At 61.5% G+C, this 19,776-nt stretch overlaps 1 protein-coding gene across 10 annotated transcripts in view; it reads left to right on the forward strand.

The window, feature by feature from the left end:
- The window catches only part of SNPH (syntaphilin), a 42,586-nt gene extending 24,469 nt beyond the window's left edge, over window positions 1-18,117 (forward strand). The window contains exons 1-7 of one of the 10 annotated variants that reach the window (XM_066236008.1): window positions 2,283-2,328; window positions 5,162-5,269; window positions 5,584-5,832; window positions 7,829-7,925; window positions 8,540-8,746; window positions 10,901-11,050; window positions 14,747-18,117. In XM_066236008.1, coding sequence (XP_066092105.1) covers window positions 7,876-7,925; window positions 8,540-8,746; window positions 10,901-11,050; window positions 14,747-15,965 — 1,626 coding nt within the window. In that variant the 5' untranslated portion in view covers window positions 2,283-2,328; window positions 5,162-5,269; window positions 5,584-5,832; window positions 7,829-7,875 and the 3' untranslated portion in view covers window positions 15,966-18,117. Of the gene's footprint in view, window positions 1-2,282; window positions 2,329-5,161; window positions 5,270-5,583; window positions 5,833-6,488; window positions 6,517-7,295; window positions 7,926-8,539; window positions 8,747-10,900; window positions 11,051-14,746 lie in introns of those variants that run through there. The other 9 variants (XM_066236005.1, XM_066236006.1, XM_066236003.1 and 6 more) reach the window with 9 other exon arrangements.
- The last annotated feature ends 1,659 nt before the right edge of the window (window positions 18,118-19,776 follow it).

A 19,776-nucleotide genomic window follows, 5' to 3' on the forward strand; every position in this document is an offset into this window, starting at 1 on the left:
CTTCTCTCTCTCTCTCTCTCTCTCTCTCTCTCTCTCTCTATCTTTTCTTCTCCCATAGCCATGGCTTGATTGATTGGAGCACATCGGCCCTGGGCACTGAGAATGGCTCCCTCTACCTCAGGCACTAAAAATAGTTCGGTTGTGAACATGGCCCCAGATGGGCAGAGCAATGGCCCCAGACAGGAGTTGCTGGATGGATCTTGGTCAGGGCACATGCAGGAGTCTGTCTCTCTACCTCTCTTACTCTCACTTAAAAACAAACAAACAAAAAAGCATATATTATATAGCTTTTAAAAAATATTTTTTATTGAGATGTAACGCCCATACCATAAAATTCACCCTTTCAAAATGTTCAATTCAAGGGTTTTTAGTATGTTCACAAAGTTGTATCTAACTTGAAAACGTTTATATCAATCCAAAAAACAAAACCATACTGCATACCCATGAAGCCATTTCCTGTTTCTTCTCCCCCCAGCCCTTGGCAACCGCTCACCTGCCCTTGGTCTCTGTGGGTTCACCTAGTCTGGGTACTCCACATAAACGGAGTCAGACAGTGTGTGGTCTCTGTGTTCGGCTTCTGTCCTTTTAGCACAGCGTCATCGAGGCTTGGGCCCGTGGCAGTGCGTATCCGGCTCTCTTTACTTTTCATGACTCGACAATATTCCGTGTGACGCGTCAGCCACGTTTGTTCATCCCTCCATCAATCCGCCGACACCGCCGACGGGCCTTTGGGTGGCTTCCTCCTGTCGGCTCTCGTGAGTGGTGCCGCCTGTGTGAGTGTTTGTTCGGACCCCCGTCTCCTGTGCCCGGGGGTGGAGAGCAGTAGAATTGCGGGATTGTGTGGTAACTCCGTGGTTAACTTTTGGGGAGCTGCCAGCCCGCCTGGCACGGCAGCTGCACCACTTTGCATGCCCGCAGGCGATGCAGGAAGGTTCCTGCTTCTTCCCGTTCTCACCTGTTCTTGCCCGTCTTCTCACTGTGGCCATCCTCGTGGATGTGAAGTAGTGTCTCATTGTGGGAAATACATATTACACCGGTCTCTAACCTGCAACACCCTTTGAAAAACGCAGTCCTACTTCGGACCGTCCACATGTAGGGCACACACCAGAGGAGCCTCTTCCGGTGCAGCAGAGACAGAGGCCTGAGCCCACCCCTCTTCGCAGCCCCCGAGGCTGGTTCTCCGGGCGGCTTCCGGACCACGGGCCTCGATGCCCTCCAAGCCCCGGAATCCGAGTCGGGCCGCCGGGCACTTCCTGGGTAGCAGCCCTCAGTCCCGTCTGGTTGCCCTGGGAAGCCAGACAGCATTTGCAGCAGTTGTGGAGTCTGCCTTGCCGTTGTGCCGGGGTTGCCACGGTGAGGGGGAGGCATGCGCTGGCTCTCCTCTGTGGTTCTAGCTCCGAGGACAGCTCTGAGGCAGGAGACAGGAAGCAAGCTGGAGAAATGCCACCAATGGCGCCCCTTCCTCAGTCCAGGAAGAAAAGTGGTGGGTTTCGCAGACGGTGCAGAGGAACACGGTGTGAAGCCAGCGGGTTTACGGAATAACCCTTGTGGAACTAACCCTCTGAGATCCAGGGTGGGGCTGGTTGGGAGGCTCCCCAGCCAGCCGGACTCCCCTCTCCCCACTGCTCTCCACATCAGCATTCTAAGGGGCACCAGGCACCCTGCTGTCTGCTGGGTGGAATATTCTGCATTCTGGTGCTGTCTTGGCAGAGAGCAGACCTCCCCCCACCACCACCACCACCGAGTTCTGTTCCCTTGGTAGCGATGCTCTGCTCTCCATAGCTGTCAAAGGCCTGAGTCATCAGACACAGAATGTTCCGTTCCCTTGGATGGGTTTTAGGGTAGCTTTCTTTTTTTATTGATGATTAATGCTTTGGGGGGGGGAAGATAATTTATAGTATAAACAGGGCCTTTCACTTAGTTCGGCTATTAGATTAACCCAAGTACCTGGCTTTCTCCCCCATGACTTGCTGATTGAGTCAGAGGCCATCATGTCTCTTTGAAGAGAGTGGGGCGTGCCAGTTTTACCACGGTGGAAACTGACACCCAGCACCCCCAGTAATCGAAGGGAGGAAGGTATCAGCCAGAGGTCCATCGCTTCATTAACAGCCCCAGAATTACAGGACCGGAGGATGTCGGATCCAGAAGCAGCTCTGAGACCTAATCCAACCCCTTGGTTTATCTCATGTGCCCGTTGAGACCATTGTGTGACTTAACAGTTGTGTTTTGACTACGTTGCTGGTTTTTTTGTTTGTTTGTTTGTTTTTATGAAATCCCCCAGAGGGTGGTGTTTCAACCCAAGGCATGGCATGCTAAGTGGTCAAGAAAGTAAGTGATGGGAGCAGCCCCAGCATGTGACCTGTGCATGCATGGGGACAAGGCACGGGAGGTGCTGCAGGACGGGCAGATAGCCTGTGCAGGGATTTTGGAGCAAAGGACAGGATTTTCCTGGGGGGTCTGCAGGCAGCTGAGAGCAGGCGGGAAAGGGTCTCGATGAGAGAGCCCTGAACACCAGGACCAAGAGCTTTTACCTGATCTTGACTTAACCGGGGCCTCTGATGAATTTGAAGGAAGTGTCAGGCCCTCTTCATGGCTCCCGCTGCTGCCCTGACCTGGGCCCTTCTAATTTCTCACCTGGGAGTTTTTTTTGTTGTTGTTTTTTTGTGTGTTTTTTTCATTTTTCTGAAGCTGGAAACAGGGAGAGACAGTCAGACAGACTCCCGCATGCGCCCGACCGGGATCCACCCGGCACGCCCACCAGGGGCGATGCTCTGCCCACCAGGGGGCGATGCTCTGCCCATCCTGGGCGTCGCCATGTTGCGACCAGAGCCACTCTAGCGCCTGGGGCAGAGGCCACAGAGCCATCCCCAGCGCCCGGGCCATCTTTGCTCCAATGGAGCCTTGGCTGCGGGAGGGGAAGAGAGAGACAGAGAGGAAAGCGCGGCGGAGGGGTGGAGAAGCAAATGGGCGCTTCTCCTGTGTGCCCTGGCCGGGAATCGAACCCGGGTCCTCCACACGCTAGGCCGACGCTCTACCGCTGAGCCAACCGGCCAGGGCTCACCTGGGAGTTTTTGATAACCTAATTCATCTACCTCCTGCCTCTGTCTTGTTCCTTCTTAGCTGTACTCCACAAAGGCCCCCCATCCTGCCCCACCCAGGGGCTTTCTAAAATGCAAAAATCTGACTGTATCCCTTGGATCTTTTAAGGCCCTTCTGTAACTCCGTGCTGCCCACAGGACAGGATCCTGGCTTGTGGTAGCTCCAGATGGTCTGGCCCTGCCTTCTCCTGCAGCCCCACCCCACCCCACCCCTGCTGTGACTCCGCCTTCTCCTGCAGCCCCGCCCCTGCTGACTCCGCTTTCTCCTGCAGCCCCATCCCTTGTGACTCCGCCTTCTCCTGCAGCCCCACCCCTGCTGTGACTCCACCTTCTCCTGCAGCCCCATCCCCACTGTGACTCTGTCTTCTCCTGCAGCCCCGCCCCTGCTGACTCCGCCTTCTCCTGCAACCCCGTCTTCTCCTGCAGCCCCATCCCCACTATGACTCCGCCTTCTCCTGCAGCCCGACTTTCTCCTGCAGCCCTGCCTTCTGCAGCTCCACCCCCACTGTGACTCCACCTTCTCCTGCAGCCCCATCCCTGCTGTGACTCCACCTTCTCCTGCAGCTCCATCCCCACTATGACTTTGCCTTCTCCTGCAGCCCCGCCTTCTCCTGCAGCCCCATCCCTGCTGTGACTCCACCTTCTCCTGCAGCTTCATCCCCACTATGACTTTGCCTTCTCCTGCAGCCCCGCCTTCTCCTGCAGCCCCATCCCCACTGTGACTCCGCCTTCTCCTGCAGCCCCGCCCCTGCTGACTCCGCCTTCTCCTGCAGCCCCGCCCCTGCTGACTCCACCTTCTCCTGCAGCCCCATCCCCACTGTGACTCTGCCTTCTCCTGCAGCCCCACTTTCTCCTGCAGCCCTGCCTTCTGCAGCTCCACCCCCACTGTGACTCCGCCTTCTCCTGCAGCTCCATCCCCACTGTGACTCTGCCTTCTCCTGCAGCCCCACCCCTGCTGACTCCGCCTTCTCCTGCAGCCCCATCCCCACTGTGACTCCGCCTTCTCCTGCAGCCCCGCCCCTGCTGACTCTGCCTTCTCCTGCAGCTCCATCCCCACTATGACTTTGCCTTCTCCTGCTGCCCTGTCCCTGCTGTGACTCTGCCCTCACCAGGCGGCCTAGTTTCCTGAGCAGCTGTGTTGCCAAATCGCTGCCTTTGTGCAGCTGTCTTTCTTCCCCTTTGATTTCTCTGCCTGGCGAACTCCTATTCATCCCACAATACCCAGTGTCAGTTTCTTTTTTTTGGAGAAGCTCTCCCTGACCTAGTCCTAAGGCCGCCATAGATGACACAAATGCATTTCTGTGCTGAAGTTCATAGAACGTGGCTTCTAAAGTACCAGAAGCTCCCATTTCTGGGTGATTGTTCTGTGATGGGCACCGAGCTACACCTGGTGCATGCAGTGTCCCGGGCTGTTCTCATGATAACCCTATGAGGTGCATTCTGACACTGCCCCATGTACAGATGAGGAAGGACGCTCACACTCAGAGAAGCAGCCTGACCTGTCCCGAGGCATGGGGCGGGAAGGTGACAGGGCTGCAGTTTGAGCCCAGATTAGTTTTGACTGTGTTTCTGCATCTTCTCTCCCCTGTTCCCTAGACCCCGCTGTACACCCCCCCGGGGACCCCATTGTAGGTCCTCAGGAAATGCTGGGCGTGGGAGGGACTGAGCAAAGGTGGACGCAGCAGGGTGGCCACAGCCGCTGTGGCAGGAGAGGGAGACGGGGGCAGGAGGAGGGGAGGCCGGGCTGAGAAGGGGCTGGGTTCACTCTGGGGGTGAGGTGACGAGAGACCATCGTGACCGCCGTGGCCAGCTCCCCACGGCTGAGGGCTTCCTTTCTACCCTCCACTCTAAGTGGCAGGCTCTGGCCACCCCGGGACAGACCTGTGGGACTCCAGGCCAGGCAGGCAGCATGGTGACAAATGTCATGGCAACCTGCCTCCTCCCTGGGGCCTAGAAAGGAAGGAGGCACAGAGAGAATCCAGGCCCCACACCGACACTCCTGAGCAGGATCCTAGAGAGGTGGCTCTCCCTGTGCGCCTGGGTGACTTCTGCCCTCCCACGAGGGACCCCTGCCTATGAGGTCCCGTCCCCGCAGGGGAAAGGCCACTTCCACCTCCATCCTGAATGAATGGCTGGCTCTGGCCTCCCAGGAGACTGTTGGCTCCATCCAGGTATAGACGCAGTCCCCTTCCAACCCCTACCCCCCACCCCCACCCCCGGGCCAGGGAGGAAGGAAGAGGGAGCTCAAGAGGAGGAGACGTTGGGGTTGCCAAGCTAGGTAGGGGCAGGGACAGCTGCGACAATGCCCTCATTGTACCTAGCCACATGCAGCTCCAAGGCAAACCAGGCATCTTGCCTGCCTCCCAGGACCCAGGCCTAGAATTCCCCCCAGCCCTTCCTAGCTGAGCTACTTAGCAACACCCACCCAAGCTGGCTCGGACGAGCGAGGCTTGTCCTCAGGTCTGAGTCCTGCCTTCACTGACAGGCTCTCCGGATGGCACAGCCTCCTCTTGGCACTTTCCCAAAGGCCAGAGGGAAAGCGTGATGGTGGGAGGAAGCAGGTGAAGCCAGGCTGCCTGAGGCTAGCTAGCAACTGGGGTCGGCTGGACCTGCAGCCACGCGACCTTGGCCCAAATGTGACAACAGATCCTGCTGGATGTTTGAGGAAATGGGCCAGGGCACACAGGCGCACTCAGCGTGGTCACCTGGTCACAAAGGATTCAGTCTGTGACAGGTGATCCTGGAAGCCACTGCCCACCCACGAGGAAGGACTGTCATCACCCCTGCCCTGCTCTAGCCAGCTGCTCCTCGCCCAGCTCCCCTGTGCTCAGGAGCCAGGTGACCGTCAGCCGCTGGTGGCCTTCCTGACGAGTGTGGGGGCGCCCTTGTGGCCCCAGCCCCTGCCCCGTGGTTCCCCCTCCAGGGCCTGGCCCTGTCGTTCCAGGAGACCTGGCCTGGGTGATTGGGCACGATGTGTGGGACACGCTGCCAAGCCCGGCCGGGCAGCTCAGGTGACAGGCGTGTTGTCAGAGGTTCCTGCGCCGGCATCCGACACCTCGGCACAGACAACGGCGGCTGTGTCCAGGCCCTCCAGGGGGACAGGCCGCATCTGTGTCACGGCCAGGAAACAGGCCACCTGAGTAGCGCCTTTGTGCGCTCAGGAGGCAGCCCCGCCGCTGGCCGCTGGCCGCTGGCCGGGACCACCAGGCTCCCCCGAGGCCCTGACGTGGGCAGGGGGCGGTGCCCTGGCCCGGGGACTCCAGGGTTGGAGGTCCAGCCCCTCAGCCTCCCGTGTTGGCTCTGCCACATACTGGGCGTGTGACCTGGGCAAGTCCCTTCCCTCGGGGATCCCTCCTCTGTAAAGGGACTAATCACAGCACTTCCTCATAGGGTTGTTGGGAGGAGTCGATGGCGTAATGTACGTAACATGCTTGGCCTGGGGGTCTGGCATTGAGCGGGGCTTGGCGAACGCTTGTTTCCCAGCATGGGGGCAGGTCTGGGGTACAGTGTGCTCAGCTGAGTCTCCTGCAACCCAGGCTAGTGTCCGTAGTCCCTGCTCTGAGCATGGAAGGAGGTAACGGGGGTCTGGAGCTGGCACAGAGTGAGCATGGTGGCTGCAGAGCCCGGGGCCCTCCACCGTGGAGCCCAGGAGCCCCCGGCTGGTGCCCAGTGCGGGCCTCCTCCTGTAGCCAACCCCCAGCCCGGCATGGGGCTTCGGCCCTCCCTAAACCCTGGAGGGCTGCGCTGGGAGCCCAAACCCCTTCCCAGGAGAGGGGCCTAGTGACTCCTAGACCGAAGCCAGAAGGCCCAAGTCCCCCTTTCCTCTTGCCAGGAAGGCCGTGGATGGGTCTCTGCAGGCACGGTCACTTTCTACTGGGCCCAGCGCACCGGGACACCCGCTGGGTGGGCATCTGCTCCCGCCCACCCCAGTCCTCATCTGCCTTGAGCCTGTGCCCCGAGTCCCTGGCGCATGCCCCGGTCAGCATGCGCCTGTGCGCGGGTGTGTACGGCACGCGTGTGGGAGGGCCAGGCTGCATGTCCGTCCGGCGTGGCCCGCGGGTCCCCCGAGCATGCCCGCTGAGGCCTGTGCAGCAGGTCTGGGCATGCCGGGGACGCGGTGCCTGTGCATGACCGTGTGTCTCCATGTGTCTTTCTACACCTGTGCTGGCGTGTTGGTCTGTCTTGTCTCTCCTGTAGACGGGAAGCCCCGAGCCCCGTGCCGACGGGCACTCTGGGAAGGTGACGTCAAGACTAGCCCAGCGTAATTTGGGGTCCCTGGTCCTGCCCCAGGGACCCTCCAGCCTGCAGCTCCCACCGAGGCGGGAGGACTGACCAGCGCAGGGGTTGGGGCTCGAGGGTCAGGGGTCCAGGGGGCCCGGCCGGGAGCGTAGAGGACTCGTGCTGCGCTAGCCGGCAGTCAGGAGGCCCTGCCCGATGCCTGCGTGACCGTGGGCAAGGCTTTGGCTGTCTGTGGGGCACGGTCACCCATCTGGACAACACGGGAATGGACTGAGGATTTCTGGCTTCCCTGAGGCCCTGCTGATAATTTTAAGTCAGGTGCCAGGAGCCAGCGGTGGCCAGACCCCGGCCCGCCGGGCCCTCGCTCAGGCCTGGGTCACCCTGCGGAAGGGTCAGAGGAGAAGCCATGCCGGGCAGCGGCCCCAGCGAGAGGATGACGTGGCCCGGCCCGGCCCTCCCCGCGGCCCCCCCAACGCGCCCTCTCTCCTCAGCCCCGGGGACACCGCCCATCCCACCCCTCACCCGGACCCGCAGCCTCATGGCCATGTCCCTGCAGGGCAGTCGACGGGCCTCCGCCGGACCCCGCAGGTGAGTCTCCCCCTTGCCCAGAACCTGGGCCTCACAAGACAGGAGGAGGGAGGGCCCCGCCTCTGCCACCAACCAGCAGCAGCTCTTTTGAGCAAGTCCTTTCCTTGGTTTTCCTACCTGGGAAATGGACTTGCGAACGCTCCCCACCTCCTGGAACCAGCGAAGGGCTCAGATGATACGGGGAACCTAACGTTCTCTGTGACCGAAACCCTTGGATTCCTGCCGACACCAGTGTTGGGGCTTGATGGTCACAGTTACTAGAGGGGTGCCACGCAGTCTCTTCTTGGGCTCATGTGGCCTCCCTTGATTTCACCCCTGTGTGCTCCTCCTCCTGTCTCTGCTCCTCCCCATTTTTCTCCACCTGTGGCTCAGACCTCCTGCTCTAGGCTCAGGGGGACCCTGGAAGTTGAGGCCCCTTTAAGGATAGAGGGGACCCCGCCCTTGACCTGCAGCCCCGCCCAGCCTCCATTCTTGCCCCGGGGGAGCCGGGAGGACCGACCAGCCTGCCTCTGTCTGCTTTTCCGTCTTGATTGGCACTGTCTGTTTTGTCCCCCCCCCCGTCTGTGCATCCCCATCTCCCCTCTGCTTCTCTCCCGCCGACGGCGACCCCGAAGTGGGGGCCCCTTGGGCCGCAGCGGCCTGGCGGTGTTCGCCCAGTGCCCGCCGCTGCCCACCAGCCAGAGCGAGCACCTGCCTCCTCTTCCCGCCTCCAGGCGCACCTCCCCGCCCGTGAGCGTGCGGGATGCCTACGGGGCCTCCTCGCTCAGCAGCAGCAGCAACTCGGGCTCCTGCAAGGGCAGCGACAGCAGCCCCACGCCCAGGTAACCACTGCCGCCCCCCCACCCCCACCGCCCACCCGGCCCAGCAGGGAGCCCGAGGGTCCTGACCGAATGTCCCCAACGCTCCCTCCCTGGCTGCGTGACCTTAAGCAGGTCACGTCTGTCCTCTCTCTCTGAGCCTCAGTTCCTGTGTCTGTGAAATGGGTGTGACCAGCGGTGGGATTCAAATAATTTCACAACCAGTTCTCTGCCCTAGTGACCGTTTTAAGTATAAAAAAAAAATGATTAGGCTGAAAGGTAGTTTATTATTTCAGGCATGTGATACTTAGATAAGAACAATAAAAGAGGTATACAAAACTAGTCTATGTTATAAGAGTTTTAAAATATTGATGAACAAGTATTAAATAATACCTGACCAAAAAAAACAATGAAACTGTCATTTAAGATATTTCCATATTGCTTCTTTTTTTTTTTTTTTTTTTTTTTTTTATAGAAGCTGGAAATGGGGAGAGACAGTCAGACAGACTCCCGCATGCGCCCGACCGGGATCCACCCGGCACGCCCACCAGGGGCGACGCTCTGCCCCTTCGGGGCGTCGCTCTGCCGAGACCAGAGCCACTCTAGCGCCATCCCCAGCGCCCAGGCCATCTTTGCTCCAATGGAGCCTTGGCTGCGGGAGGGGAAGAGAGAGACAGAGAGGAGGGGGGGGGGTGGAGAAGCAAATGGGCACTTCTCCTATGTGCCCTGGCTGGGAATCGAACCCAGGTTCCCCGCACGCCAGGCCGACGCTCTACCGCTGAGCCAACCGGCCAGGGCCCATATTGCTTCTTGATGGGCGTCCTTATTGGCAATTTTTTTCACCAACGGATGGAATGAACATGACCACGGGCGCTTAGAACACGCTGTTGCGCAGATGAATATTCAAAAAGAGCAAGGCGGGCAGCCGCCCGGCTTACAGAGGACCCTGATGACCAGGGCCATTTTAGCAACCGAGCCGCTGAACTCAACAAAATAATGAGATCGGTTCTGCTGAACCAGTGCCAACCGGCTGAATCCCACCGCTGCACCTGCCATCAGGCTGATGTCCCAGGAAGGAACAAGGTGTCAAGCCCGAAGTCCCCTGCCCAGCGGCCCCAGGGCTCCTGTTTCCTGACAAGGGACACCTTCCCCAGGAGATGCTGCGTCCACCTTGCTGGCGGGGACTGGGTGATGGGAGGGTCCGGTGGCAGGGCCAGCTGGCGCGGGGAGAGGTTCCGCCTGGCACGGTGTCGGAAGGTCCCTCGCAGCTTCTGCCATCTTGTTTCCCTCCGGGAAACACTGAGGTCTTCACTCTGAAGAGCATTCACAAAAACCCACTTTCCAGGGACCCTCTCAGGGCGAGAGAGGCTGAGTTGTGTGCTCAGGAAAGGCGGACAGGGACTGGGAAGGCAGGATCGGGTTTGGGGCGGCAGGGCGAGAGGAGCCGTGGGTCCCCGAAGTCCAGGAAGCCAGAGCAATAATGCCCGCACCGCCCTGTTTCCCCGGCGCTGAAATACAAGTGGAGGCAGGAAAACGTGGGTTTGGGATTGGGTCCCTTCCCGTCTCCCAGTCTCCACGTCCTTACCTGTGAAAGGGGGCCAGGCAGCCCGGAGGCTTCGACCAGTGGATGTCCGTAGGTGGCCTGTACCTGGTGGCACACGTGTGTGTGTGTGTGTGTGTGTGTGTGTGTGTGTGTGTGTGTGTGTGTGTATGGGTACGCAGGCACTAACGGCTGGAACTCCCTGTACTCAGATGTGTGCTCCACGGGAGTGTGCGTGCAGATTATGAAGGGGAGAGGCCCTTGCGCCCCAGCCCCGGCTCCAGCTGCGTTCCCCGGGTTGGGGGACGGGACACCTGAGCTCTCTCTGGCACTGGATGATGGCGATGGTGTCAGCAGAGTGCCCAGCACGGTGCCAGGCTTGTGCTGTATGTGCTGTGGGGTGTCTCCCTGCCCCCAGGCAGGGGACCGCCCTGACACTGAGGTCTTCACTCCGAAGAGCATTCACAAAAACCCACTTTCCAGGAAAGGGCTGGGTATTCGCTGGCCCACACGGGCTGTGGCCTGGACCCCTGTGCTGGGACCAGGACGGTGAGGCTGGCACCCTCTTGCCCCCTGGAGGTACCTTGCCCTCCTCTCTGCCCCCACCCCCGGCTGCCCTGACCAGAGTCATCTTGCAGGCGCTCCATGAAGTATACGCTCTGCAGCGACAACCACGGCATCAAGCCCCCCACCCCTGAGCAGTACCTGACCCCCCTGCAGCAGAAGGAGGTCTGCATCCGGCACCTGAAGGCCAGGCTGAAGGACACGCAGGACCGGCTCCAGGACCGGTGAGCAGGCGGCCGGGCAGCCCTCGGCAGCCCTGGGGACGCACTCCACTCTGAGGAACCCAGGCCCCAGGCGTCTCTGGGCAGGAGGAAGGGGCTGGGGCACCTTTCCCAGCCAGCCCGATGGGAGCCCATTTCCGAGCGCGCACCAGCCCGTCCCCTCTCTGTGGCCCTCTTTGACGAGGTCAGGTAGCTGCTGGGGGCCAGGCCGGGAGCAGTGTCCCCTGGGAGGGCCTGTTGGACTTCCAGCCCCGGGCAGGGCGCTCCCAGTTCTAGCCTGGCAGCCCCCTTCTGCTCATTTCTTACCCCTGGCTCCTGTCCACCAGGGGAGCGTGGCCCGGGCGTCCTCCCTGGCTTCCCTTCTCTGCCCTGCGCCTCACCAGGGCACTCTTGACCCACCCGTTCAGGCCCCGGAAGCCTTCCTCTTCATCTGCTTGTAGATGGCAGGTGATCAGGAGAAACCGAGCTCTGACCCAGCCCAGGGTGGTCTCCCGGGACCCTCCTTGGGCCCCTCGGGGAGTGCCTTCTCCAGACCCGAGGTCCGGGGCTTTCCCTCCCAGTCCCTGCGTGTCCAGGCCAGTGGCTCCAACTTCGCCACGGAGGCTGCGGGGCTGGCCTCTGATCTCTTCTTCATCGTTTTGACCGTCTTCTCCGGACTGTGTCGATTCTAACAGCACAGCTGAGCCTGCACTGGGCTAGGCGCTACGTGGGGCACGGGGAGGGGGGGGGCAGGCCGCCATGACCACACCTCCCTTTATCTTTGACATATATGTATGTTATATATCTATAGAGAGATATATAACATTATATATATAACTTATATTCTATATGTATTTTATATTATATATAATATTATTTTATGTTATATATTATAGATATTGTATTATGACTTTATTGAGAGGGAATTCACATACCGCACGATTTGATTACCTGGGTCATGTTCACTGCAGCCATCACCAGTGTCTGATTCCAGAACACTCTCTCACCCCGGAAGGAAACCCCACTGCCCCAGCAACCCTGCCCCGTCTCTCTTCCCATCTCCCAGTGGAAGCGTTTGGCGCCCACGGCCACGCCTCCCTCACCCAGAGCCCAGCAGGTGCAGCTGGCATGGGAGCCGCAGGGGGTCCTCCAGGGCCCCCCCACCCCCGTGTCGTCAGAGTGGGGGTTCCTGTCTCTGTTCCCCCTTGTCCTCCCAGCCACACCCTGGGTCTGCCTGGCGGCCGCACGCCTGTCCCCAGGAAGGAGACGGTGGCCCGTCCCGCAGAGCAGGCCAGCCGGTCTGCCCCATGGTGGAGGCAGGATGCCCCGGTCGTGGACATGCCCACACCTCGCCTCCCTCGGGGCTCCGCACCCGCTCCCCTTGCGGGCACTAGCGGCAGTTCCTTCGCCTGCTTGGTGGCCACACTCCGCACACTCTCCACAGATCCCGCCATCCCCGGCCAGAGCTGGCCTTCTCCTCCGAACGTCATCCACACTCTGTGCTCTCGGGGGTGGGGGGGTGGGGGGGGCTGTGCCTGGACCCGGTTCACATACGATGTCCTAGGCAAGGCTGGAGGACTGTAGCTGCCGGCGGTCCTGCCGGCTCCGTGGAGAGGGGACGGGGACCCGCAGGGCTGAGCATGCCCACTTCCTTCTTCCAAACTCACTCCTCCTCCCTGGGCTCAGCATCAGTGAGGGGAGTCCCCCTGGGGGAGCCCCCCACCCCAAGACCAGAGGGGTCAAGGGGTCCCACACCTGTCCGCTCTTTTGTTGCCACTCTGAGCAGCTCCGGTCCCCGCTGCAGTCCCCGAGTTGTGTCCTGTGAGGGATCTGTCTGTCCCCTTCCTCACGATGCCGTGGACGACCTTTGTGGCCCCTGGGGCCCCAGCCCAGGGCCCTTCGGCACATACAGCAGCACGAGACCCCTGCCTGCATTTCCTGAGCTGAGCTTCTGGTCTCACGTGGTGCTCGAGCTGGGACCGTCACTCTAACGTGACATTGTGCCCTTCGTGGGTTTTATTTATTTACAGGAATGCTGGGCCGAGCGGCCGGCTGCGTGGGGGCCATGCCGCTGAGAGGTGGGCTGAGGGAGCAGCGCCCAGGGCGGGGTCCAGTCTCACTCCTTTCTCTCAGCTTCTGGCCCATCCCGGTTGTGCCTCTGGACGTGGAGGCACCCTTGTCTAACTCGCCTCCCTCCTCTGTGCCCCCCAAGTCACTGGTGACTCAGGGATTTATAAAGGGCTGAGGGTCTGGACGAGGGTCCGATGACCGTCTGTTTCCCTGGCACCTCCTCTTCTCTCGGGAGTGGCTGGGCGCCTTCTCCTCCACTTTTCTTTTCCTTTCCACAGTAGATACAGAAAAGTAAATGTCCACCCTGGGTGACGAGCACAACCCTGTTTTCATCATTTCTCCTGTAGTCATCCCCTTCTCTCTCCGCTTGAGGGAAGACATAGCATTATCAGCTCTTCCCGCCCCCCCCATACTGAAGGTGATAATTTCTCTGATGAAAACCAGAGCTGTCCCCTGCCCTGTCCCCAGGTTCTCTGGCCAAATGTCCCTTCGTTTAGAATTTCCACAGCCGGCTTTGGTAGGAGGTCATGTCCCTTTCTCTAGGGCAAAGAGGTTAGGTTTCATTTTGTTGTGTTATGAAGTTTTTTGTGTGTTTTTGTTTTTTTAATTCAGTGAACAGACGGGAGGCAGAGAGACACTCTCGCATGAGCCCCAACTGGGATCTACCCAGCAAGCCTGCTAGGGGGCGATGCTCTGCCCATCTGGGGCTGCTGCTCTGTTGTTCAGCAGCCAAGCTCTTCTTAGTGCCTGAGGCGGAGGCCATGGAGCCATCCTCAGCACTCGGGCCAACTTTGCTCCAATGGAGCCTTGGCTGCGGGAGGGGAAGAGAGAGACAGAGAGGAAGGAGAGGGGGCAGGGTGGAGAAGCAGATGGGCGCTTCTCCTGTGTGCCCTGGCCTGGAGTTGAACCCAGGACATCCACACGCGGGACTGGTGCTCTACCACTGAGCCAGCCGGCCAGGGCCTATGAAGACTTTTATGAGGATGTGTTAGGTTTGTATAGTATAGCGGCAGCATTTTTGAATTGAGACTTTTGATTGTCTAGCGCAGGAGTCCCCAAACTTTTTACACAGGGGGCCAGTTCACTGTCCCTCAGACCGTTGGAGGGCCGGACTATAAAAAAAAAACTATGAACAAATCCCTATGCACACTGCACATATCTTATTTTAAAATAAAAAAACAAAACGGGAACAAATACAATATTTAAAATAAAGAACAAGTAAATTTAAACAAACTGACCAGTATTTCAATGGGAACTATGCTCCTCACACTGACCACCAATGAAAGAGGTGCCCCTTCCAGAAGTGCGGCGGGGCTGGATAAATGGCCTCAGGGGGCCGCATGCGGCCCGCGGGCCGTAGTTTGGGGACCCCTGGTCTAGCGCCTCTTCCATGGGTAATAGACATGAACGTGGACCATTACCTGCATATTGGCCCCTGGGGTGGGAATGCCGTAGTGTCTCTTAGCTCGATTTCTTCTCCCCCCTCCACCAGGAGGGGGCCTGTCTTGTCTTCACTGCTTGACCCCCACCCCATTCCCCCAGGGGAGTGAAGAGAAGTTCCTTCTGTTTTCCACTCTGTATCATAACCTGTGGGGGAGGGGGACATGATGCAGGCCCTGCGGTGAGCCTGTGTGTCCCGTCTGCCCGCAGGGACACAGAGATCGACGACCTGAAGACGCAGCTGTCGCGCATGCAGGAGGACTGGATCGAGGAGGAATGCCACCGGGTGGAGGCCCAGCTGGCGCTGAAGGAGGCCCGCAAGGAGATCAGGCAGCTGAAGCAGGTCATCGACACGGTCAAGAACAACCTGATCGACAAGGACAAGGGGCTGCAGAAGTACTTCGTGGACATCAACATCCAGAACAAGAAGCTGGAGACGCTGCTGCACAGCATGGAGGTGGCCCAGAATGGCGCGGCCAAGGAGGACGGCGCCGGGGAGTCGGCCGGGGGCTCCCCCGCCCGCTCCTCCCCCGCCCGCTCCCTCACGCGCAGCTCCACCTACACCAAGCTGAGTGACCCCGCCGTCTGCGGGGACCGGCCCCCCGGGGACGCCCCGGGCGGCTCCTCCACGGAGGATGGGGCTGACAGCGGCTTCGTGGGCAACGACGACACGCTGAGCCGGACGGACGCGCTGGAAGTCAGCAGCCTGCTGTCCTCGGGCGTGGACTGCGGCCCCGAGGAGGCCTCGCGGCACGGCTCCTTCAGCCTGGGGCCGCGCTGGCCCGCAGGCAGCGCCTACGAGAAGCAGCCGGGCGGCACGGAGGCCGGCGTGCAGGCCAGCTGCATGCAGGAGCGCGCCATCCAGACGGACTTCGCCCAGTGCCAGCCCGACCTGGACGCCATCCTGGAGAAGGTGACCAAGGCCCAGGTCTGCGGGACAGGCCCCAAGCCCGGGGACAGGTGCCCGGAGCCGGACCCCCACCCCTCCGGGCCCAGAGACACCCACTCGGCGGTGGTGGTGACGGTGGGCGACGAGCTTGAGGCCCCGGAACCCATCGTCACCCGCGGGCCGAGCCCACACCGGCCCAGTGCCAACCCCAACCCCAACCCCTGCCTGTCGGTGAGCGTGGCGTGCCCCGTGGAGGAGGAGGAGGAGGCCGCCGCCTCCGCAGCCGAGAAGGAGCCCCGGAGCTACTGGAGCCGCCACTACATCGTGGACCTGCTGGCGGTGGTGGTGCCGGCCGTCCCCACGGTGGCCTGGCTGTGCCGCTCCCAGCGGCGCCAGGGCCAGCCCATCTACAACATCAGCTCCCTGCTGCGGGGCTGCTGCACCGTGGCCTTGCACTCCATCCGCCGGATCAGCTGCCGCTCGCTGGGCCCGCAGGGCGCGGGCTCGGCCGGCGGTGGAGGCGGCGGCTCCCAGCTCTGAGGACGCCCGCCGTCCCCGGCCCGTGACCACTGATTGTAGGGGTGCCGGCCTCCCTCTCGCACCTTCCTCCCCGTGGGGCATCATCTTATTTATTTAGTTTCGGGTTTGGAAGTGGTTTTCTTCAGGGTGTCGACCGACCGTGTCGGGGGCGCTGGGCGTGGGGCTTGGAGGGAGTCATCCCGCAGCTTGGACGGGAGAAGGGGGAAGGGGTGACCGCGGTCCACCGTTGGACACATTGCAGAGGGAACGTGGTGACGTCATCAATCCAGCCCCGCCCCCGGCCCCCCCCACGGTCCACCGTTGGACACATTGCAGAGGGAACGTGGTGACGTCATCAATCCAGCCCCGCCCCCGCCCCCCCCCACGGTCCACCGTTGGACACATTGCAGAGGGAACGTGGTGACGTCATCAATCCAGCCCCGCCCCCGGCCCCCCCACGGTCCACCGTTGGACACATTGCAGAGGGAACGTGGTGACGTCATCAATCCAGCCCCGCCCCGGTCCCCCCCACGGTCCACCGTTGGACACATTGCAGAGGGAACGTGGTGACGTCATCAATCCAGCCCCGCCCCCACCGCCCACCGCCCAGGCCCTTCACCAGGGCAGCCCCTGCTCAGGAAGTCTCCGGTGTATGGATCTGGGGAGGCTGGGCCTCCGCTGCCCGCTGCAGCCTCCCATCCCCCAGCCCTCCGAGTCCTGTCGGTCCCCTCATCACTCCACCCGCCCCCCTCGCCCTCAGACCAGCTCCTGGGCCGGTCTTCTTTCCTCAGATGGAGGCAGCTGCGACCCAAAGGACAGGCACCTGACCCGGGACCCCCAGCGGGCTCTGGAGCTAATGGGCCTGGGCTGGAGGCCCCGCCTCCTCCGACCCCCCCCCCCCACTGTGGTGGAAAGGCAGTGATGGGCAGGAGGCAGCAGAGGGCCATGTGGGTGCTACGTCTGTGTGTCTGTCTGTCCAGGACCCTCCCCATGATCCGTTTTTCTCTGGAGCTTTTGGGTGTGTCCTATTGTCCTTTCTGTGAGAACTGAGCCAGGCAGGCTCAGGCTGGGGTAGAGGGGGGGTGCGCGGCTCAGGAGCCCCTCCCGCCGGCAGCTGGGACAAAGCCTTGTGGTCTGGGAGGCCGGGCTGCATGAACTCAGCCGTCCTCAGCGGAGCGTGAGAAGCCAGAGGCCTCAGTGGCCCCTGGGGCCCATCCCGGCGTTCTGGGGGGGCCTTGGGCCCACTTCTGCTTTGCATTGTGTTCGCTCTGGGACTCCGCTCTCAGGCAGCCCAGGACCTCCTGCAAGGCGGCTGCTGACTTCCTAGGGTGAGGGTTCCTGGCATCTCAGACGGAACCTTTCCTGGGAGGGAATTCCTGCAGGGTGACGGGAGATGGGGCACTGAAGCCATGATGTCGTCCAGGCCAAAGCAGGAGGGCCGTGGGCTGTGTCCTGGGCTGGGGGGGGGGCAGTAGGGCCCGGGGAAGGCTCACTGTCCTCCCTGCTTCCCCGGAGGGACCACATGGGGGGAGGGGGGTTGGCCAGCCAAGCTGCTGACAATTTATTCCCGTTATTATTTGACAAAGAAGACCCCGTTCTTGCTCCCTGCAGGACTCGCACCCATCTGGTCACCCCACCCACTTCTCGGAGTTAGGCCTCACATTTGGAGGGGGGGCGTTGGTGGGACCCCTTCTGGCCTATGAGCCACTCTGGTTCTCTGCCAAGGATGCTTGCCCACCCCTGCTGCTCCAGCAGCCGCCACCCGACTGTGGGCTCTGCCCTTCCCCTCTGTGCCCCCCACTCAAGGTGGGGCACCTGCATGCACTGGGAGCGGGCGGCAGCCCCTCCGCCACGCGCTTTGTGCCTCAAAGACCCCCCACTTCCGTCCGGGGCCTCAGACCAGCCATCCTTCGCGGAGCACCCCCCTCCCCGCCCCCAACCCCGCCCCGGCCCTAGCTGAACCAAACCTGAGCTCCTGGGGCCTGGCCGGGGCTGCCCCAAGGACACTGGGGCCGTGGCCCCAGGGGGCGGCTGAGTGGACAGCCCCGATCCAAAGCCTAGCCGGGACTGGCCACGCCCCCAGCCTCCTGTGCCGTGGACTCACGGCTGCACAGCGTCTCGTTAGAAATAGTCAAAGCTTTGCCGAGAAAAATAAACGTATGGCTCTACTTGATCTTGTAAAAAACTTGATCTGTTTTTCACCCCTGGAACTTAGTGGGGCGGCTGGCTCCTCCGCTCCTGTCCACCTAGTGCTCTCTGTGGCCTTCCTGTGTGTCTTGTGTGTCGGTGGTTGTGGTCAGGGCTGCGGGCCATAGTCCATTCGGTCCCCGTTGCTGGAGAAGCCACTCGTGAAGGGCTGGCCTGGGCCTGGCCCCCAGGCCTCTGGGTGAGGTGAGAGGGGCCAGCTGCCGGCCCCTCTGCCTGCTCTGGCCCGAGACCGCCCGCCGTGGTGGCAGGGGCCCTCACCTGCAGCAGCAGGGAGGGTCCTCTCTTTGGGGAGGGCCGGCGGGGCCTTCCACAGGCTTTTCTTCTTCGTGTTAGCGGAGGAGGCGGCTTGCTGGCCAGCCCTGGGACCGCGTGGGTCGGGGGCCCCGCCGGGCTCCTGCGTGTGTGCGTGTGTGTGTGTGCTCCGTGTCCGCATCTATGCAAAAGGCGCAGCTCCGCAAGCAGGCGGTGGGGGTGCAGCGGCCTGGCCCCGCCCCCGGCTAGACAGGGCGCAGCACGCGGGGTGGCGAGCGCAGGGCCAGGGCCGGGGCTGTTGAGGGCTCCCCCTCCAGATGCCTGCTGCCCACCCCTCCTGTCGGCCGTGACCTCGCCCTCCCGCCCTTGGCTTCTGGGGCAGAAATCCTGGGGGCCGATTAGATCCTACGGACCGGACCGTGCTTCCCAAGAGCCACTTTGTGAAACTGCTGGTCCCTTGGAGCTTAGCGGCTGGAAGGGACGTCTCAGGTGCAGGGTCCCCGGCCAGAGCGGCCTTGCTGCTTCTCTGGGCCGGGCTCAGGCAGGAATCGGGCCAGGACCGGACTCTGCGCAACAGCCAGCTTCAGGCAGAGTTTACCGAGCATCTCCCAAGGGGTAACTTAGCTTTTCACTGAACACCCTTCCCAGTCGCCACTCAGACAGGGGTATCTGACCACGCCTCGGGGATGGGTGGGCAGAGGACTAGGTTCTGGGGCAGAGGCCTCCCGAGGGGCTTCTGCCCAGTGACCTCATCATCCCCTCTCTGACCCAGGGGCAAATAGTCACAGTGCGTTCTGATAGGCCGCCCTCCCCCTTGGCAGAATTAAGGGGGTCCGGGCAGGGGGAGGGGATTCACTCTGTCTCCTTTGTCCTGTTGTTCAGCAGAGCTGTCCCTGCAGCAGACAGCTCCGAATTAAAGCATGAAACACACAAGCCTGCTTTCGTTACATCTCTCCTTTTTTCCGGAGGGGGTGGGGCAGTGGCGTGCACCCTGGAGGAAGCCAAGAGGCAGAGAGGTCTGTTTCCAAGGTCAAGGGCATTAAGACAGCTGTGTGCTGGTTCAGCCCTGCCGTGCAGCCGCTGGGGCCCGGAGCCCTGGTGGGGGTCAAAGGATCTGGAAGCATCTGCCCTGGTGGCCCAGGGTGTCAGACCCTGTGAGTACACTGCGTTCCTCCCGCCGGCCCAAGGAGGGAGTTCTCACCCATTCCGCAGCGCAGAGGCGGTCCGCGGCCAGTGAGCAGGGGCTCTCAGAAGCCAGCGCCCCTGTCCCCGAGTCCCACACGGGCCTCTCCCTCGCGCCCTCCCTCCACCGACTGGCAGGCCGCGTGTGACTCTGGCAGAGCTAAACCACCTCTCTCCGTGGCAACGTGTC

Source organism: Saccopteryx bilineata, chromosome 6 (genome assembly GCF_036850765.1).
Source record: "Saccopteryx bilineata isolate mSacBil1 chromosome 6, mSacBil1_pri_phased_curated, whole genome shotgun sequence".
Classification (NCBI taxonomy): domain Eukaryota; kingdom Metazoa; phylum Chordata; class Mammalia; order Chiroptera; family Emballonuridae; genus Saccopteryx; species Saccopteryx bilineata.